This window comes from Symphalangus syndactylus, chromosome 2 (assembly GCF_028878055.3).
Source record: "Symphalangus syndactylus isolate Jambi chromosome 2, NHGRI_mSymSyn1-v2.1_pri, whole genome shotgun sequence".
In the NCBI taxonomy this organism is placed as follows: Eukaryota; Metazoa; Chordata; class Mammalia; order Primates; family Hylobatidae; genus Symphalangus; species Symphalangus syndactylus.
The window spans coordinates 116,697,320-116,718,666 of record NC_072424.2 but is presented as its reverse complement, the minus strand read 5'-3'; the positions used below and the strand labels follow the sequence as shown (position 1 = coordinate 116,718,666).

Genomic DNA, 21,347 nt, shown 5'->3' with positions numbered 1-21,347 from the left:
CCTGTGAAGTTACCTCCCTTTCCATGCCTAAAAGATGTCAGCAATGCTAACTTATAGAAATAAAATATTCACTGATTTCATTATTAGACTTTCGGCTAAGGCCAAGTGAAATATTCATGGATTTCAGTCATATTAATAGCTAACATTGGCTGGCATGGTGGCCCACACCTGTAATCCCCGCACTTTGGGAGATAGAGTTGGGCGGATTGCTTGAGCCCAGGAGTTTAAGACCAGCCTGGACAACATGGTGACACCCCGTCTCTATAAAAAATACAAAAAAAAATAGCCAGGTGTGGTGGCACATGCCTGTAGTCCTAGATACTTGGTAGGCTGCGGTGGGAGGATCACCGGAGCCTGGGGAAGTCGAGGCTGCAGTGAGCTGTAATCATGACACTGCACCCCAGCCTAGGTGACAGAGGGAGACCCTGTCTCAAAACAAACCCCACAACCAAATAACTAACATTTAAGCTAAGTACTTACTTGTGTGCACACACTGGGCTAGTGAACTAGGCATCATTATCTATAGCTAAAAAAGTTAGGCACCAGTGTGTTCCTGATACCATGTGATACTTTGCTCCAGTTCTTGTCTCCAAGGTCAGTTCTATGAAACTACCTTATTTATGTAACTTTTGAATCATCAAGTTGTCCAGCAGTGACTAGACTCCCTGGGTGGGGTAGAAGGAATACTACAAAGGAAGCTGCCCTCCAAAGGCCTCCCAGCCCACAGGCCTTTCCTGCAGGGCCTCAGTGAAGACGAGTGGTCACAGTGGACTCTGGCAGAAGTGTGCTGCCATGTGACAAGGTAGCCTTTTCTAGGCTTTGGCTACCAATTGAGGAGGGAAAAAAAGAGGGATTTTATTCCCATCAGAAGGTATCCCCACAAGAGCAGCAAGTGGTACATAAGGGAATTGGATATTCCTGCTCAGATTAAATAATGGCAGAAATTGCAACAGGGAAAACTGTTAATAATTTACTCTCTAGGAAATGTAAGACCAAGACATTCCTTACTTGATAGTGACATTTCATAAATTGATTGTTCTTCCAAGAAAGACGTGGATGATTAATTTATTTTCTACACGAGAGAGTGAACTTGTCAAGGATACACAGGATTGTAGTAGCAGAGTGGATTCCAAGCTCAATTGTGGAGCATTTTCCTGTAAGCTGGGGGTATCTGGGGCAGGTGAAAGCCTGGCCGTTTGCATGAGGATGAGTTCAGTTTAAGAACCAGTTCCTGGCAATGCTGGGTGTCAAATATTGTGCTAGCTCCTAAGTCAGGGTTCCTGTCTTCAGAGGTCACAGTATGGGAAGAGAGCTGGGAGCTAAGAGCAGAGAAGCCTTTCTTATTAACGCTGGTCTTTCGGGTTCCACACGTAACTTCCTTTCTAGCTCAGGTCTCATAGAATGATGGAATTGAAACTCATTTACCTTCTCAATAGTTTTCAGAATGACAGGGTAATTGTTGAAGAAATTGGTATATGTGTTCAACTGGCTTCCAAACTTCGTGACTATTTCTCCCACACAGTGAGCTGGGCCCCATTCCTGCAGTCTGTCTCTCAGGTTATCTAGAAACTGCCTGTGGTACGAGAAGAGCATAAGCATGAAATATTCACTTGTGATAACTTACAAACCCAAATATCCATTGTCATCAGCATGGGCATTTTCACCCTAGTCCTTTATGGTAGGGTTTTGGTCAAGTCATTTCTTCTTAACACAGAGAAGTGCAGATTTGACAGGAAAGGGAACTGGGACGTGAAGGAGTAGGTTGGCCGGGGTGGAATCCCTTCTCTTCACCTCAGTTCCTTGAATCAGAACCACACAGTGGCCACGATACAGCTGCCACCTAATGTCCTAGTCTCTTGCCTCCAGATAGGCAGATGGGTGAAAGTTCTTATAGTTTTTAGAAGAGAGTGCTCCACTGTCTTCAACAGCTGAATGCCATAGCCTCTGCTTAGCCCATTTCCCCAGGGCTCTAAGAAAATCCCTCATTCATCCATCAGAGGCCTTGAACAGTGGAAGAGGCCTAGTTCAACCTCTTCACTGTAGGAGCTGGGGCCCATTGAGAGGAAGGAACTTGTTCCAGGTTACCTAGAGAGTTACCATCAGGGAAGCACATACTCAGGTTGCCTCCCTTTACCACAGGCAGAAATGATCACTTTTCTCTCTCATGTTATGCACTTGAAAATATGTTGTTATTAAACTGACCCCCAGCCTTGGGCTTTCTAAGCTAAGTGTCCTGGTGGCTTAATCCCATTAAATCCTTCTGGTTTTTTCCCGTTGCTCAACTGAACATTGCTGATTAGGAACGAGCATATGGCTCTCCTCCTTCCTGCTGTCTTTTGCATGGACAGTCTGTTGGTTACAGCAAGGGTTCCCAGCCGCCAGTCCGTGGATAGGTACCAGTCTGTGGCCTCTTAGGAACCAGGCTGCATAGCAGGAGGTGAGTGGGGGTTGAGTGAGTGAAGCTTCACTGATATTTACAACTGCTCCCTGTTGCTTGCATTACTGCCTGAGCTCCAGATCAGCAGTGGCATTAGATTCTCACAGGAGTGCAAACACTATGGTGAACTGCACATTCGAAGGATCTAGGTTGCATGCTCCTTATGAGAATCTAATGCCTGATGATCTGTCCCTGTCTCCCATCACCCCAAGACAGAACCATCTAGTTGCAGGAAAACAAGCTCGGGGCTCCCACTGGTTTACATTATGGTGAGTTGTACAATTATTTTATTATATATTACAATGTAATAATAATAGAAATAAAGTGCACAATAACTGTAATGCGCTTGAATCATCCTGAAACCATTCCCCCCACCCCTGGTCTGTGTTAAATATTGTCTTCCATGAAACTGGTTCCTGGTGCCAAAAAGGTTGGGGACCACTGGATTACAAAATGCCTAGGTCCTGAATGCCACTCCTTGCACCGTGGCTGTGAACGGGGGAAGAGTTGTCCTTGGGAATCACTACTGGTTGAAGCCCAGTAGGTAATGTGATGAGGATCTCTCTGCTATAATCAGGGTCCCTAAGAGGGGCAGAGCATCATTGCACCTCCATACCGCTTTTGAAACAATAAAGCATGGGCTCTTCTCAGTGCACAATGAATATTTTAAAAAATACATATTCAGGGTTTACCTGTTGAGACTTAAAATCTGTAGAATATCAGAGAAAATGATCTGGATATTGGCAGCACTCAGAATCGCCCTGTTTGATGACAATGCTGCTTTCAGTGGTGCGACATAAACATCTCTCACAGTTTCCAGCATCTGCACGTATTTTCTCTCACTCTGTAAGAGTTCCCTGACAACTCTAGCTCGCTTTTCTGCTGAGTCCTTATGGAGTATTCTCTCCTGTAGAGAAGCGTTAAGAACTCAAGTCAGTGATGGAGAAGTGGAAGTGCTGAGCAGTCAGGCAGCTACACGGAGACCCCCCTTGCTGGTTTGTGCTGTTCAGGTTGAAGGGGACTTCACTGGGGCTGCGGAGGACCCTGCTGTCCATCACTTGTCCCCAGTATCACCAAAGAGTCCCTCATATCAGGCCAGCCTGATGGCCAAGTAGAGAAGGGACTTTTAATCTTGGATCTAAAGGAAGGCAATTTGAAACTTATTTTTATCCATCTGTCCATCCAAATCCATATTAGGTGTCTTATGCTGGTGCTGGCCATGTAATGATGAGAACAAGACAGAGTCCTGTCTTCATGAAGGTTACAGTCTAGTGAGGAAGCCTTTGGCTCATCTACTCTTGTTTGTTTTCCTATTTCTTTTTCCAAGTAGTGTTTTATTGATTATCCTGCAAACAGAAGAACTGAAATGAGCTAGCCGTCTGCTGCAGTTTGAATGTGTCCCTTCCAAAATTCAGGTGTAGCCAATGTGACAGTATTAAGAAGTGGAGCCGTGAAAAGATGACTGGGTCATGAGGACTCCTCCTTCATGAATGGGATCAGGTGCCCTTAGAAAGGGGCTTGGCAGAGGGAGTTGGTCCTCTCTTGCGTTCCACCATGTGAGCACTCCAAGAGAAGGCCCTTGACAGATGTTAGCATCTTGATCCTAGACTTCCCTACCTCCATAAAGAATTTCTGTTCTTCGTAAATTACCCAGTCTCAGGTATTATATTGCAGCATTATGAACAGGTAAAGACACTTTTTCATTATTAGCTAATTTGCTTCCCCAGCTGACATATGAAAAATCTGAAGCATATGCTCGTTCAGTATTAAGGATCTAACTTCAGTATTAAGGATAGACTTGGAGCTATGAGCCCATCTCTCCTGGCTAGCCAGGTTGCCAGATGTGCTATGTTATGTTTCCAACTCTTGTTTTATGTATGTATTTATTTATTTATTTATTTTTCTTTTGAAACGGAGTCTTACTCTCTTGTCCAGGCTGGAGTGCAGTGGTGTGATCTCAGCTCGCTGCAACCTCCGCCTCCCGGGTTCAAGCGATTCTCTTGCCTCAACCTCCCGAGTAGCTGGGACTACAGGTGCATGCCACCATGCCCAGCTAATTTTTGTATTTTTGGTAGAGACGGGGTTTCACCATGTTGGCCAGAATGTTCTCGATCTCTTGACCTTGTGATCCACACACTTCAGCCTCCCAAAGTGCTGGGATTACAGGAGTGAGCCACCTTGCCCAGCCTCTTGTTTTATTTTTTAATGCAGAGTGAAAATCATACACTGGCCTAAAGAAATTCCATAGCCTGATGTTATTTGTGCTATGTTTATATGGAGAGAGAAATTAATTTTTATTGCTGGTACTAGATAATTTTTCTTTTATCTGCATATTTCAAAAGCTATAAAATGAGCATCTTTATACCAGAAAATTTATAATATCTAAATTTCAAAAACATAATGTCCTTCAACTTGAGCCTAGAATTATTATTTTCTCTCCAGCCCTAAGTATACCCCACACTGCCCCCAATAAAATATGACAATACTGCTTCTGCCACTCCTGGTGCTGCTTGTGTTCTCATTCATTGCAGACCTGAGGTGACTCCAGCACTCAGCATGGTGAACAGAAAGCTCAAGGAAGGGTCAGAACTGCTCATATTAATTTTAGGGTGGTGGGCAGGGTGGTTCCTTGGTTCAATTTAAGATTAACAGGCATACACCACTTAGTAAACTAATGAAAGCCTATTGTGAATAGCAAGGCTTGTCAATGAGGTGGATCAGATTCCAATTTGTCAGATGGCCAATCAATGAAACAGACACACCTGCAGAGTTGGAAATGGAGGTTAAAGGTACAATTGATGTGTTTCAGCAGCAGGCAGGAGGGGTCCAGTAAGAAGAGAACTTGCTACTTTACGCCAGAGGCTATTCTTACAGACCAAGACCTCATTCTCAACTAAAAAACTGCAATCTGGTTCCACTACATCCTAACTATTACAGTATAGTTTGCTCTATTCTTTCATTTCCTTCCCCATTCCTTTATTGTACATAAGGTAACTGATGAATATGCACAAGCATTTTTTTAAAAATTAGTGGCTAATGGTATGGCTAATGTATTAGTGGCTAATGGTATACCATCAACATCAAATGGAGATGAGAGGGGGAAAAATGCTTCTGTGAAAAGACTTCCTTGGCCACGTGCGGTAGTAATCCCAGCACTCTGGGAGGCCGAGGCGGGTGGATCACTTGAGCTCAGGAGTTCGAGACCAGCCTGACCAACATGGCAAAACTCTGTCTCTACTAAAAATACAAAATTAGCCGGGTGTGGTAGCACATGCCTGTAATCCCAGCTACTCAGGAGGCTGAGGCAGTAGAATCACTGGAACCTGGGAGGCAGAGGTTGCAGTGAGCCGAGGTCATGCCACCACACTCCAGCCTGGGCAACAGAGCTAGACTCCATCTCAAAAACAAAAAACAAAAACCAAAAAAACCTCCTTTCTCCCTTCATGGCATGTTCATTCAGCAGTTATCTTTATATTCCAATCTGTTATTTTGCTCTCATTGTTTTTACAACAGCAATATATGTATATATGTGTGTGTGTGTGTGTGTATGTGTATATGTATCTAAATCCTTGCATACCTTGTTCAGTTGGAGAATTCTAATGTTTTTCATTTATCATTGTAACATGAAGGGCACATTTTATAATGTTTTCATACATACCTCTTATATGTAGGGCAATCTGTCTTTAAGTGAGAATCAATTAGTTGATAAAAATGATTCCCAGATAGTTTTTCCTTCAAGTCAAACACCCTGTTGTTTAAATAAGTGTCTTGTTTAAAATGAAAAAATGTGTAATGCTATGTGATCTTCACTAAGATGAGTTAACCATAATTTCATTAACTGGAATTATAATGTAAAAATAACTTAAGAGAAAAATGAGAGAACTCACTGTATTTGAAATGTTATAAACACACTCTTCTTTTTTTTAATTTTTTATTTTGAGACAGGGTCTCCCTCTGTCACCCAGGCTGAAGTGCAGTAGTGCAATCATGGCTCACTGCAGCCTCGACCTCCCGGGCTCAAGCAATCCTCCTGCCTCAGCCACCAGGGTAGCCACCACAACAGGCTAATTTTTATAATTTTTTTGTAGAGACAGGCTTTTTCTGTGTTGCCCAGACTGGTCTCAAACTCCTCTGCTTAAGTGATGCACCCGCCTTGGCCTCCCAAAGTGCTGGGATTACAAGCATGAGCTGCCAAACTCTTCTTGTTTGTTTTCCAAACACATGGTCTGTATAGAATACCTATTTAGAAATATCTAATGAGGTAAAAAATACATCTGCATCCCACTTGGCAGTTGGCCTACAGTCCATATTATTTTTTTAATATTATATGTGTATTTCTGTATGTATATATTTTTAAATATTGGAGTTATCCAACATTTATAATCATTTTGAACTAAGGTTTTCCATTGTCAAACCTTGTGGTGTTATCTTGAAACCACTATCAGGTATTATTACCAATAGTCAGATGAGATACCCTCATATCCACTGCTCTATGGAAAATGCTCCTCCTGGGTGTTCCTAGGGATGGGTTTGGGGCAAGTGGGCATCCATGTCCTGGGGCTCCATGGCCTGCACTGTCTGCAGCAGATGGACACAGCCAGGGTGTCTGGGGCTGGAAAAGAGCCCCAGGTCTGAGCTCAGGGCTGCAGGACTTAAGATTTTTCTTGCCCAATTGTCTGGCCTTAGGGAAGTCATTTGACCTTTTTCCCCCCATGTAACTTTTCTTAACTCTAGTTCTTTATCTATAAAATGTGGCTAGGGATGTGTCCTTTATAGGATTCTGAGAATGAAAGGTGATAATAAGTGTGTTTGTGTGTTGAAGAAAACAAAACAACATGCCCATGCCATGGGTTACACAGGACGGGACCCGCCCCTGCTGAGGCTGCAGCTTCCTCCACACTTTACCTTTGACACAGAAAGACGGAGCCCTAGACATTGTGTTCATTAGACTCAACTTTTGAAGTCAGACTGTAAGTTGGTAGATTAATTAGAAACTGTGAGCCTTTGTCCATGTGCCATTTCTTTAAAAGACATCCTAGTATCATAAAGGAAAGTCAGGGAGTAACATACAGATTGGTTTTGCTCCAAGATGTTACACTGCTATCCTTCTGGCTCAACTTCTTTTCATTCCAGGGCTTATTTGAAAAAAAAAGTCTGCCAGCTGAATTCTCTCTAATAATTTTTGAGGTTGTTTTTTTTTTTAATCCCCCAAAGGGAAATTTTCAAGGAAAACGAAGAACTAACCAGAATAAAGGCTGAAATTTCACTATCAGGAGCAAAACCAATGGTAAAGTTACATTATGTAATAGCTTACCAGATTAATCAGTGCTTCAAAATTTAAATCATTTTTGCTGAGCCTGGACTTTGTGTCCCAAGAATTGTCTTCTACAACATTTCTTTCCTGAAGATTGAATGGAAACTTGGTTATTGGAGGCAGGTCTTGACATCTCTGAAAACTCAGTACTGTGTCCACAGGAGGCCCTCAGAAGCCTCTGCCTTCAGCCCCAACCACAGCATTCCCTACACACAATGAGTTAAGTGCTTGCAAATGGGATGCCACTCTTAAATTCAATTTTATGTTTTTTAAAAATAGCCTTTGCTTCCTTTGAACTACATAATACTTGAGAACTAAATCCAGCCTAGCTCCCTCTTCCCTGGGAGCCAGGGGAGTGATGCTGGGCTGGGGCTCCTCCCAGGCTTAAAGACTCACACACGTTCCTGGGTAACAGCCTTCTTTTTCTTTTCTTTTTCTTGAGACAGAGTCTCACTCTGTCACCCAGGCTGGAGTGCAATGGCACAATCTCGGCTCACTGCAGCCTCCGCCTCCCGGGTTCAACGATTCTCCTGCCTCAACCTCCTGAGTAGCAGGCTTACAGGGCCCACTACCATGCCCCACTAATTTTTGTATTTTTAGTAGAGATGGGGATTCACCATGTTGGCCAGGCTGGTCTGGAACTCCTGACCTCAGGTAATCTGCCCGCCTCGGCCTCCCAAAGTGCTGGGGTTACAGGCATGAGCCACCGAGCCTGGCCAGGTAACAGACTTCTGCCTCAGCTCTGCTCTGTTCCTTCTCAGTTGAGGGCAAATAGGTTATTTTATTTTTAAGATCCAGAAGGAAAAGCTCACAAAACTCACTCCTTTTTTTGCTACCAAGTGAAAATATGTCATCAACAGTTCACATACCCTTTCTAGACCTGCACATTTAAATAAGACTTATTCTTTCTTCACTTTACCTTGTTAGCTATTCTTGCTGTGGCCTCTCTAAAACTTAGCACATTTTTTTAAAGCCCTCCACCCCCACCCCTGCTGCCTGCAGCATCCCAGGTCAGCAACAGAGCAGTGGTCCTGTGTTTATGTTGAGGGATGGTGATGGTCAGTGGTCGTTATTGCTGCCTTCCTCATCAAAGACAAAACTACCAATGGCAACCCTTGGATGTCCAGGGATGAGGCTGGAAGAATAACTTCAATTCGTAACTAAGACTCCTTTTACCTTACTCTACTGAGGCAAAAGCGAATTTTTATTTTGGAGATGCCACATTGTTCTGGCAGCCTGAGCCTCTGCAGAGGAACCCTGGTCTGCAAAGCTGCAGCGAGCTAGCTCAGTCCTAGATGGCAGGAGGTCCCACCTGAGCCTGAGTGCTTCCTGTCTGCTCCAGGGAGTCTTCTAATGATTTCTTTTGTCCTCTGCACCTGTGGCTGTCTCATACCAGCCTGGCATGTATCCATACTTATGGCTTGGGGCCGGGGGAGGAGATCTACTTGTTTTTGTTTTGTTTCGAGGCAGGGTCTCACTCTTTACCCATGCTGGAGTGCAGTGGTGCAATATTGGCTCACTGCAGCCTCGACCTCCCAAGCTCAATTGATCTCCCACCTCAGCCTCCCAAGTAGCTGGGACTACAGGCATGTGCCACCATGCCTGGCTAATTTTGTTCATTTTTTTTAGAGACAAGGTCTCACTATGTTGCCCAGGCTGGTCTCAAATTCAAGTGATCCTCCTGCCTTGGGATCCCAAAGTGATGGGATTACAGGCATGAGCCACTGTGCCCACGCAGTATCCTGCACTCCAGCGTGGGTGATGGAGTGAGGCTGTCTCAAAAAACAAAAACAAAAACTCTCAGGTTGGGCCAAGATTAAGATAACCCAAACAGCACACAATTGTATTGTGGATCTCACAGATAAGGGAGCCATCTTTCTCTGGGAGATCACCTGACTGTACAGGCTTACATGAAAATTTATGCACTAAAATTCAGGTGTCATCACGGACCCCCCCATACCACCTTCGCTATTTTAGAACCTGTTCCCTTACAACTGGGCTTTGTTTCACATTCCAGCTCAGCAGCAACTTACTTTTTTAAATATAATTTTTTCTTTGTGGATAGGACATTGATTTGGCATAGTAATTTTGTTTGAACCTAAAATTGGCAAGTTCACTCGTTTTATATTATATGTTTAATTGCCAGAATTTTTACAGCTTAATTTTAGATTCCGATGCTATCTTTTACTTAGTTTTTATGGATGAATTCAGAGGAAGAAACATGGCAGAAACTTTGCACATTTATAAAACAATTATCATTTTGGGTTGGTGGGTCTTTGCCTTGGCTCTCCAGGACATATAAGGAAGACCATTAAAAAAAAGCTCACAGAACATGTTAGGAATTTTTCCCTAGGATGGAGCATAGGCAGACACTATTTTCCAGAGACATTCTAGTCATTGCTGATGCTTCTGCCAGCAAACACTCAGCTGCCTGGATAAGGGGCCAGAAATAGTTGTGAAAATGACAGGTAGAGTTGAGGAACAACTGTAATTCTGGCGGGCAGTCATCACCATGGTTGCATGGTATTGGTGTAAACATTATAGGCAGACAAAAACCAGGAGCAAATAATGATTGGGCAGCAGAATGATAGGTAGGTAGGTAGGTAGGTAGGTGGATGGATGGATAGATACATGGATGGACACACACGCACACACAGTCCTGGATTTGACAGATAATCCGTATTACACAAGCTTCTCTGGGAGGGTTTTTTGTTTGTTTGTTTGTTTTTGAGACGGAGTCTTGCTCTTGTCGCCCAGGCTGGAATGCAGTGCTGCAATCTTGGCTCACTGCAACCTCCGCCTCCCAGGCTCAAGGGATTCTCCTGCCTCAGCCTCCCGAGTAGCTGGGATTACAGGCGCCTGCCACCACGCCCAGCTAATTTTTGTGCTTTTAGCAGGGACAAGGTTTCACCATGTTGGTCTTGAACTCCTGACCTCAGGTAATCCACCCACCTCAGCCTCCCAAAGTGCCGGGATTACAGGCGTGAGCCGCTGTGCCTGGCTAGAAGGGTCTTTAAAGCAATTATCTCAGAGAAGCTTTCATTTTCCCCTCCTTTGTCTCCTGAGGCTTCTGAATGAATACCCAGTTTTAAAAATAAACCCTAATGTAAGGAAAATCAGCTTTTCTATTTTTTTTTTTTTTTTTTTTTTTGAGACAGGGTCTCATTCTGTCACCCAGGCTGGAGTGCAGTGGCTCAGTCTCGGCTCACTGCAAGCTCCGCCTCCCGGGTTCACACCATTCTCCTGCCTCAGCCTCTCCGGGTAGCTGGGACTACAGGCGCCCACCACCACGCCCGGCTAATTTTTTGTATTTTTTTTAGTAGAGACCGGGTTTCACCGTGGTCTCGATCTCCTGACCTCGTGATCCGCCCGCCTCGGCCTCCCAAAGTGCTGGGATTACAAGCGTGAGCCACCGCGCCCGGCCCAGCTTTTCTATTTTTATCCTAATGCAACACTGACGTTTAGCTGTGGTTCTTCCTCCTAGAGGTCTCCGCATTTGTTCTGTGGGCTTCGTGCCCAAGCTCTTTAGTGTTAAATAGTAGAGAATCAAATGAGAATCTAATACGTATTTGTTTCTAATTCGATTTTTTTTAAATCAAATTTCCAGGCATTAAGGAGTTTTGCATTTTTCCAGTTTTATTACAGGCAGACAGTGTAGCAAGAGAGGGCCTGATTTCCAGCAATGAGGAACTTTCAGCCCAAATTTCATGCATTATTTTATGAACATGATGAGCTGTTCGGATCAACAGCCAGTTGAAAAGACTTCATTCATTTTGAATTTTATTTGGCAGAGGAACTCGAGGAGAAAGTGTCTCAGAGGAAGTGATCCAAGTGATCATTCCCTCAGGTGTCAATGAGCCCAGAAACGGTTCTCACCGAGTTAGGTCTTTCACATGTGAGAGAGTGGCACTTCAGAGGAGGAAGCACCTTAGTTTGGTCCTTATTGCTTTCTTGCTCCAAAGAGGGGCTTTTTTTATGCCTGGGTTTTGAGGTAATAGCTTCACCCTTAGGAATAAAGGTGGGTGAAAGAATCCAATAAAGTTTCCAGGGAGTCAGGAATCAGCAGATGTTGAAAGGACTTTGTAAGAATTTGGAACCCGTGTAATGTGGTTATATGTTGATCATTCCCTTTAGTGAACCAAGGAAAAATGAGTGGTATTAGAGACCTGGGTGCTGTTTTTCAGGTTTTCATAGGCTAAAGGATGGATGGAGACTATGTCCACCCTTTTGGGAGAATAATCTCCAAGAATTTCAAAGAGATGGTGGCTGGCATAATGAGACGAAAGCAGCAGCCTCCGAGAAGCAGAAAGAGGAGTCTGGACTAAATGCCCTTCTGGCGTTCCCACCCCGGGGTTCCCATCCCAGCCCGTGGGTTCTGTTAACAGGCGCTAATCATGCTGCACCACCTATTTGTATATCAGCCTCATCCTCCACAAAGGCAGGAACTGTCTTACTTTGCTGTCTAGTCCCAGGATTTAGCAGAAGGTCTAGCACGTGGTTAGCTCCTGCAAATATTTAGAGAATGGAACTAAAAAGATGATGAATTGTCCTCTGCCTGAGAAGTTTCCTGAAAATATCGATTTAGGGGCAGGGCAGCCAGCAAGCAGGGCTTCAACCTGTAAAGGGCTTAGATATCCCTGGAAAGGCATTTAGACTCCTCTTGGGATGGCCAGGCGTGGTGGCTCAGGCCTGTAATCCCAGCACATTGGGAGGCTGAGACAGGAGGATGGCTTCAGCCCAGGAGTTCAAGGCTATGGTGAGCTATAATTGTGTCACTGTACCCCAGCATGGGTGACAGAGCGAGGCCCCATCTCAAAAAAAAAAAAAAAAATTAAAAAATAAAGACTCTTCTCTCAGGGAGATGCTTGTGGTTGGGAAGAATAAGCCACTTGGGCACTTTGTGGGGGAGGGGAGGATTAAAGTAAGGGTTGTGCTATGGTAACAGCAGAAGGGTAGGTCTTTTTTTTTTTTTTGAGATAGGGTCTCACTCTGTTGCCCAGTCTGGAGTGCAATGGCGCAATCTTGGCTCACTGCAACCTCTACCTCCCTGGTTCAGCAATTCTCCTGCCTTAGCCTCCCAAGTAGCTGGAAGTACAGGTGTGCCCCACCATGCCTGGCTAATTTTAGTATTTTTAGTAAAGACGGGGTCTCACCATGTTGGCCAGGCTGGTCTCAAATTCCTGGCCTCAAGTGATCCACCCGCCTCTGCCTCCCAAAGGGCTGGGATTACAGGCGTGGGCCAAGGATGGGTCTTAATGACGGCAGGCTGTGTGCTGCCGAGTTCATTTGGGGCAGCAGGCAGAGGGGATGCTGCCTCCAGCAGTTCTCCGTGTCTGCTCCTGCCCTGCCCTGCACTGTCCTTTAAAGAAGCATTAACAAATACTTTCAGAATATCAGGTTAATAGGGCAAAAATGATTTGCCTGCTAGAGGTGCTCACAAGTCTCTTACTCCCAGCAGCCCTCCATGGTGAGATTGTGTTAGGGACTGCCATCCCACGCCTTCAAACATCAAAGACAGGTGACTTTTCTATGGACATAAAATGGTTCCAAAATGGTATTTTCCCCTACATAGAAATCAACTATGTGAATGCCAAGGTGATTCTCAGCATTTCTTGAATCCTGGTTATTTCATGTAACCAAGAATGCTTGGATTCCTAATATAGTACTGGCAAAATTATCCTTTTTGGCCTGATGAACTAGCTTTATTTATTTATTTACGACAGAGTCTCACTCTGTCACCCAGGCTAGAGTAAAGTGGTGGGACCTTGGCTCACTGCAACCTCTGCTCACTGAACCTCCCCGGGTTCAAGCGAACCTTGGCTCACTGAACCTCCCTGGGTTCAAGTGATTTTCCTGCCTCAGCCTCCTGAGTAGTTGGGATTATAGGTGTGCCACCATGCCCAGCTAATTTTTGTATTTTTAGTGGAGACAGGGTTTCACCATGTTGGTCAGGCTGGTCTCAAACTCCTGACCTCAAATGATCTGCCCGCCTGGGCCTCCCAAAGTGCTGGGATTGCAAGCGTGAGCTACTGTGCCCAGCCAGAACTCGCTTTAAACCCATTTTTTTTCTTTAATGAATTTGAATCTCAACTAAGAAAAAAAAGAACTAGGCCGGGCGCGGTGGCTCACGCTTGTAATCCCAGCACTTTGGGAGGCCGAGGCGGGAGGATCACGAGGTCAGGAGATCGAGACCATGGTGAAACCCCGTCTCTACTAAAAATACAAAAAAATTAGCCGGGCGTGGTGGCGGGTGCCTGTAGTCCCAGCTACTCGGGAGGCTGAGGCAGGAGAATGGCGTGAACCCAAGAGGCGGAGCTTGCAGTGAGCCGAGATTGCGCCACTGCACTCCAGCCTGGGTGACAGAGCAAGACTCCGTCTCAAAAAAAAAAAAAAAGAAAAAAGAAAAAAAAGAACTATTCTTAGTTTCACCCCCCTCAAAAAAAAATTCCCCTTAAGTTCTCTCAGGGCTCAATTGTATAAATGGCAAAGCAAAATGCAAATTTCTACCTTTCTCCCCACAACCAAATAGTGTTACTCAAGTTAACATGTTGCAGTTTATGCTTTTAAGCGGCTTAAATGTTACTCATATTATGAAACTACAAAACACCCTATTTTAATAATACTTCATGAAAATAAAATTCTTCGGAGAAATGACAAGTTAAAGCTTCCCAGTAGAGCTCATATAATGATTTATGAATTTCTTTATCACATGTGCCTAACTCTACAGAAAAGCAATGGCATAAAAATTCAGCAGCAACTTTACCTTCATGAATAAATTGAATGTTGTCTTTGGGTCACATTTTGTTGGAATAACATTTCCTTCAAAATCTTTGATCTTTTTACCACATTTCTTCAGCAGAAAATATGACAAAAATTCCAGAGGTTTGTCCTAAAGAATGCCCACGCCCCCAAGAAAAATTCCCATTTAAAACATTCATCTGAAATACAGGTGTCAATAGTGCAGCAGAAGAGAGAACACACTTTTTAGCAGGGATTTCAGCTTTCTACCTAATTAATTGACATGTCCAGAAAACAGAGTGACTAGTGCTCAATTCGAGTCAGTACATGAGACTTTGTAGTTAATCTCATATTCCAGTGACCATATGTACTCTTGGTTCTCAACAATTTGTCACAATCCAGTTAAGACACCAAAATTTTATGGGAGGGTCTCTCAAGATCTTTGGAACCAAAGTGATCCACGCCAACCCCTTGGCCAAATGAGGAAAGGGGACAGGAGGGATCTTGTCGTCTTTCGGGGGAAGAAGAAGGCCTGGGAGAGAGGCTGCAATAGCAGAATTGCTGGGAAAAACCTGCTGGGGCTCTTAAATTTGGTTCCCTCTCAGGCTATAGGTTTGAGCACCATCCAAATTATATTATACATGGTTATTTTTAAATAATTAGGTGGAAATAAGTACACTGAACCGAGACCAAGCACGCTGAGTAATCCTTCAGTGTTTTGGGAGACAGTGCGGGGGCATCTCTGTGAATATCCCTGCTCATTTTATCAGCAAGGCTTGCCAAAGGCCTTTCGTCACTGGGCTGCCTGAGCCTCACTGCAGAGCTGAGACTTCACAGGAAACAAACTACAGCTAACGCAGCTTCGCAGCCCCCACCCAGTGCAGGACAGCTACGCCCAGAAATGCCTGGTGCAGACCCAGGAAGCCACACTGAAACAGGAGCAGATACTCGATAATAAGGAGAGAGAGAATGTGTGCAGAGACAATGTTAAATTCACCCACAAAGTCGAATTATGATGGTGGAAGAGAAAGATTTGAGACTCTCCTTGAGAATTCCTTGGAAACTAGAGAATTTAGATTATTGAATATGTTAACAGCAGCCCTATCTCCATTCTATTCCTGACTCTCCTCAGATGGAGAGCTGCACGTTGCATTTTCTTTTCTTTTTTTCTTTTTTTTTTGAGACAAGAGTCTTGCTTTGTCATCTAGGCTGGAGTGCAGTGGCACAATCCCAGCTCACTGCAACCTTCACCTCCTAGGTTCAAACAATTCTTAGGCCTCAGCCCCCTGAGTAGATGGGATTACAGGCGCCCACCACCATGCCTGGCTAGTTTTTGTATTTTTAGTAGAGACGGGGTTTCACCATGTTAGCCAGGCTGGTCTCCAGCTCCTGATCTCAAATGATCTGCCTGCCTCGGCCTTCCAAAGTGCTGGGATTACAGGCGTGAGCTACCACGCCCGGCTACATTGCATTTTCCTATAGCCATGCTGTCCTCTTTTAGGGGTGGGAGAGCTGTCTGGAGACTGGCCTCTCCTCACCATTTTCTGAAATGTGGACTGGCTTCTTCTCACTGTTTTCTGAAGTGTAGACTGACCTTAATGAGAGAGAAACTTGGATCTGTGTCTGATGAAATTATTTCTTTGGGCTTCTCCTACACCCATCCCCAGCCGAATTACTGATTTGCTTCTTTCTGTTCTGTTGTGCTCTCTTTCCCTTCCTCTCTCATCTAGCCCCCTTTCTCTTCATCTTTTCACATCTGGGTCACAGTTTCTCAGGTTTCTCCCCAAACTAGGAATTGGTTTCTCTGTTGAGTAAAGTTTATGTGAAATATAAAGCCACTAACATGTTTTATTAAAAAAAAAAGTCACCTCTGACTGAAATTAAGCACAAGACAGAAAACAGGGCACAATGTAATAAACTTTAAATAACCTAGAAGATTTTCCTACTTGTCTGTTTTGTGTACTTAACACATCTTGGGCCCAGAATCTCTTAGTGGCTGTTTTTATAAACTGATGTAATTTCTCTGAGGAACTGTGCTCTGAAAGGGATAAACTGGTAAAAAAAATTAATAATAACTGCAAACAATTTATTTAAATGTTGGTTTTCATAGTTTACTTTCTTCAAAGAAACACTTACAGAATCTTCTTTTGACAACTCCATCAATCCATCTGCCAGAGCTTGCACAGTCTCTTGGTTGTTTAGAATGTTGGTCATACCCATGGTGTCAAACATAAACTGCCCTGTAAATATAAGGCCACGTGCCCTATAATTGATTTATGTAAGAAATGAGATTTAAAAACAACTCAGTCCTCACAGTTGTGCTTTTTTTTTTTTTTTTTTTTTTTTTTTTGAGACAGTATCTTACTCTGTTGCCTAGGCTGGGGTGCTATGGCAAAATCATAGCTCACTCAGCCTTGATTCCTTGAGCTCAAGTGATCCTCCCACCTCAGCCTCTCAAGTAACTGGGACTATAAGCATGCACCACCGTGCCTGCTTTGTTTTTTAACTTTTATTTATTTGTTTTTTTTGAGATGAAGTCTCGCTCTTGTCACCCAGGCTGGAGTGCAGTGGCACAATCTGGGCTCACTGCAACCTCTACCTCCTGGGTTCAAGCAATTCTCCTTCCTCAGCCTCCTGAGTAGCTGGGATTACAGGTGCCTGCCACCACGCCCATCTAATTTTTTTTTTTTTTTTTGTAGTTTTAGGAGAGATCAAGTTTCACCATGTTGGCCAGGCTGGTCTCGAATTCCTGACTTCAAGTGATCCTCCTGCCTCAGCCTCCCAAAGTGCTGGGATTACAGGCGTGAGCCACTGTGGCCAGCCAATTTTTTAACTTTTTGTAGAGATGGGGTCTTGCTATGTTTCCCAGGCTGGTCTCAAACTCCTGGCCTCAAGCAATCTGCCCACCTCAGCCTCCCAAAGCATTGGGACTACAGACATGAGCCACTGTACTGGACCCACAGTTGTTTTTTAGTGGATAAAAAGGCAAAGAATAGCAGTAAAAATCCTATTATACAATGAGGATTTCTACTATGATAAAATATAAAATGAACCAAAGTAATTTAAATGTCTAGCCTATAAAAAGTGCCCACTCTGGCAAAGCTGATATTGAATGAAATGTATAAATTGGACAATAAGGAGAGAGCATGTGAAAAGGAGCTCAATAAATTTAAATGTAAGACTCTCGATCCTACCAGAAGTTCCTCTATATTCTCCTTTATCTTTGTGCTCAAGTAGACATTTTTTTTGTTTTTTGAGACAGTGTCTCACTCTGTTGCCCAGGCTGGAGTGCAGTGATGCGATCTCAGCTCACTGCAACCTCTGCCTCCCCGGCTCAAGTAATTCTCATGCCTCAGCCTCCTGAGTAGCTGGGATTACAGGCACACGTCACCATGCCCAGCTAATTTTTGTATTTTTCTGTGGAGACAGTGTTTTGCCATGTTGCCCAGGCTGGTCTCAAATTCCTGAGCTCAAGCAATCCACCTGCCTTGGCTTCCCAAACTGCTGGGATTACAGGCATGAGCCACTACACTAGGCTTCAAATATATAAATATTTTAAAGTCCAAAGTAAATAACACGCAAACATACATACACAGACATCTTTTAAATTTTAAATATTTTTAACACCATGCAGTTATTTAAAAAATTGTTTTTCCATTTTCTTCTCATTGCCTACATATATTATATAATAAATACTCTTATCTTTAGCCAGGTGTGGCAACTACTTGGGAGGCTGAGGCGGGTGGATCACTTGAGGTCAGGAGTTCGAGACCAACCTGGCCAACATGGTGAAACCCCGTCTCTACTAAGAATACAAAAAATAGGCTGGGCACAGTGGCTCACACCTGTAATCCCAGCACTTTGGGTGGCCAAGATGGGCGGATCACTTGAGGTCAGGAGTTTGAGACCAGCCTGGCCAACATGGTGAAACCCTGTCTCTACTAAAAATGCAAAAATTAGTTGGGTGTGGTAGTGCACGCCTGTAATCCCAGCTACTTGGGAGGCCCAGCCTGGGCCACAGAGTGAGACTCCATCTAAAAAATAAAAATAAAATAAAAATTGGCCAGCCATGGTGGTACATGCCTATAATCCCAGCTACTCAGGAGGCTGAGGGAGGAGAATCCCTTGAACCCGGGAGGCGGAGGTTGCAGTGAGCCAAGATCACACCATTGCACTCCAGCCTGGGGGACAAGAGTGAAACTCTGTCTCAAAAAAAAAAAAAAAAAAAACTAGGAGAAATACTTTCTCCCTGTTTACAACTTCATAACCATTTTAAAATAATGGTTGAACACCTTCTAAATGTGATAGAGTAGGTAGTACAAATAAGCAGGAAGGCAAATCCCTGTTTTGGAAGCATTTATGTAAAGAGATATTGGACATACATTGACAGATACCTGCCTGCACGCTTGTGTGTTACAGCTCTTGTGTAGATAGTAACTATGTAAACAGACCTTAAATATGGAGCTGGGCAGAGGAAAAGAAGAAAGGCATAGATAGAGGGTGATTTGATTCATATGGTGTTTTAGTCAGGCGGAAAGTAGTAGGGGAAAAATTGAATAGATATGAATAGTTGCAGATGAGAAAAAGAAAAACTCTTTACCTAGATGGTGAAATATACTTAAAGAATGGACTAATTTAGGTAAAGATGCAAAATTGAGGAAGTAAATTGTTTTCAAAGGGCTCTGCTGTGATCATTCATTCCATCATGGGGCTGGGGTGTGAATGGAAAAATTCATTCAACCATGTTCAATAGGCTCAGCAAAGGCCCATGGAGCCCATCACTAAAATATATTTTAGATAGAAAATAAATAGAACTTAAATTGTAGAACAATTTGTGTAATAGGTGCTGGGGTATAAGAGGTGCTTAACTTTCAGAGCAAATTCTAGTGGGAAAAGTGCACAGCTCCCTGGCTTAGCAAACAGCAAATTGTGTCTAGGTAAATAAGTGACAAACAAGAATTAATAAGGTGGTAAAATGTTAAAATAAGAACGAGCTTCAACATTTTGAACCTGAATATATTACCCTGCAACACAAGTAGCAAGACTGCTCACCTATCATCCTGCCACTGATGCTCTTCTGCAGTTCCCTGAAGAGAGGATACAGCTGCTTCCTTACTGTTTTCAAGGTTTCTTCTAGGAAGTCTGTGAAGCTGGACCACGTCTGTAGCTTCGATTCGCAGAAGTAGATGGAAGAGGGGGCCTTTCCCCATTGGGATCCCAGCCAATCACTAAGAACTGACATGATTTTCTTCTGTTATTATTGCAGGCTTGAGCTCAGATGAAAGAATTCTATGTCTTGTTTAAAGTACAACAAAATCTTAGTTGCATTTGTATTGAGTTTATTATCGTATCTCATTAGAAGACTAATAAGACAAACACCCATCCTCTGTTTTCAAAGGTAAAATTAGAAACTTGAAAAGGATTCAATGAATCATTTCAAATGCATGTCTACTCTTTGATAGCTGAGGCTGACATATTCCATTCAAAGTTTAAAAAGAAAAAAAAGAAAAACAGCTGCTGGATTGTGCATTGGGAAGCTGAGCTGTCATCTGAGGAAGAATGCACTGCTTTATCTTTTCAGTCTAAAAGTGAAAGCACAAGAAATCCCACGCTACACGGCTTCCCCATCAGGCCATTGGAAGTCAACCCTGTCATCGCCAAATCGTTATCTTTCTTAAATTATGTCAAACTGCTACCTCGCTCTACAAATCTGTCTATAGGACTGTAGCAGGTGCTTAAAGAAAGTTTCTCTTCTTAAAAAACAGTTGCTGGATGATGCAGTGGTGTGTTAAATTTGATTTTCTGTCCTGAATGGATATATAGCGTATTTGTTTTGTTTCCTCTACTGTTACTGATAGACATGTGAAAAAGTTCACAACATGTTTTTGTTTTTGTTTGAGACAGAGTCTTGCTCTGTCGCCCAGTTTGGAGTATGGTGGCACGACCTCGGCTCACTGCAACCTTCACCTCCCGGGTTCAGGCAATTCTCGTGCCTCAGCCTCCCGAGTAGCTGGGATTACAGATGTGTGCCACTACTGCCCAGCTAATTTTTGTATTTTTAGTAGAGATGGGATTTCACCATGTTGGGCAGGCTGATCTCGAACTGCTGACCTCAGGTGATCTGCCTGCTTCAGCCTCCCAAAGTGCTAGGATTACAGGTGTGAGCCACTGCACCCGGCCACAACATGCTTTTTTTTTTTTTTTCAAATAAGGAGAATGAGAACAAGAGAGGGAAAAGGAGGGTGAACAGGAGGAAGGGAAGGCAGAGGAGGAGAAAAAGAAGAAACCCTGTTCCCAGCCAGATGCGGTGGCTCATGCCTGTAATCCCAACACTTTGGGAGGCCGAGGCAGGTGGATCACAAGGTCAAGAGATTGAGACCGTCCAGGCCAACATGGTGAAACCCCGTCTCTACTAAAAATACAAAAATTAGTCGAGCATGGTGGCACATGCTTGTAGTCCCAGCTACTCAGGAGGCTGAGGCAGGAGAATCGCCTGAACCCAGGAGGCGGAGGTTGCAGTGAGCCGAGATCGAGAATGTGCCACTGCACTCCAGCCTGGCAACAGTGTGAGACTGTCTCAAAAAAAAAAAAAGAAAACCTGTTCCCTATTACCAGCAACAGTGTTCATACCCTGCTGTGCTCTGCTGGGCCAGTTCCTCTCTCCACAGAGCCAAATATGCTATCATTTGGTGATGTTGCTATATTAACTAAAATTAGCAAGTGACCTCTGCTTCAAAACTATGTTAGGTCAATGCACTTTTGTTAGAGCTACAAAGAATCTTTTCCCTTACCAGTTTCACAGTTGTGCCAGTTTTCCCAAGTTCTAAAAGGCCCTTGGCATTTAGGAGTAGAGAAGCA

The 21,347-nt window shown here is 43.7% G+C and overlaps 1 protein-coding gene across 4 annotated transcripts in view; it reads right to left on the bottom strand.

The window, feature by feature from the left end:
* ECT2L (epithelial cell transforming 2 like) overlaps positions 1-21,347 on the bottom strand; it is a 106,948-nt gene that overhangs the window by 19,331 nt on the left and 66,270 nt on the right. The window contains exons 11-16 of one of the 4 annotated variants that reach the window (XM_055265439.2): positions 19,542-19,724; positions 16,626-16,729; positions 14,515-14,640; positions 7,752-7,838; positions 3,130-3,344; positions 1,426-1,573 (exon numbers count right to left, since the gene is read on the bottom strand). In XM_055265439.2, the coding sequence (XP_055121414.1) occupies positions 1,426-1,573; positions 3,130-3,344; positions 7,752-7,838; positions 14,515-14,640; positions 16,626-16,729; positions 19,542-19,724 (863 nt within the window). The remainder of the gene's footprint in view (positions 1-1,425; positions 1,574-3,129; positions 3,345-7,751; positions 7,839-14,514; positions 14,641-16,625; positions 16,730-19,541; positions 19,725-21,347) is intronic. The other 3 variants (XM_055265449.2, XM_055265429.2, XM_055265456.2) reach the window with 3 other exon arrangements.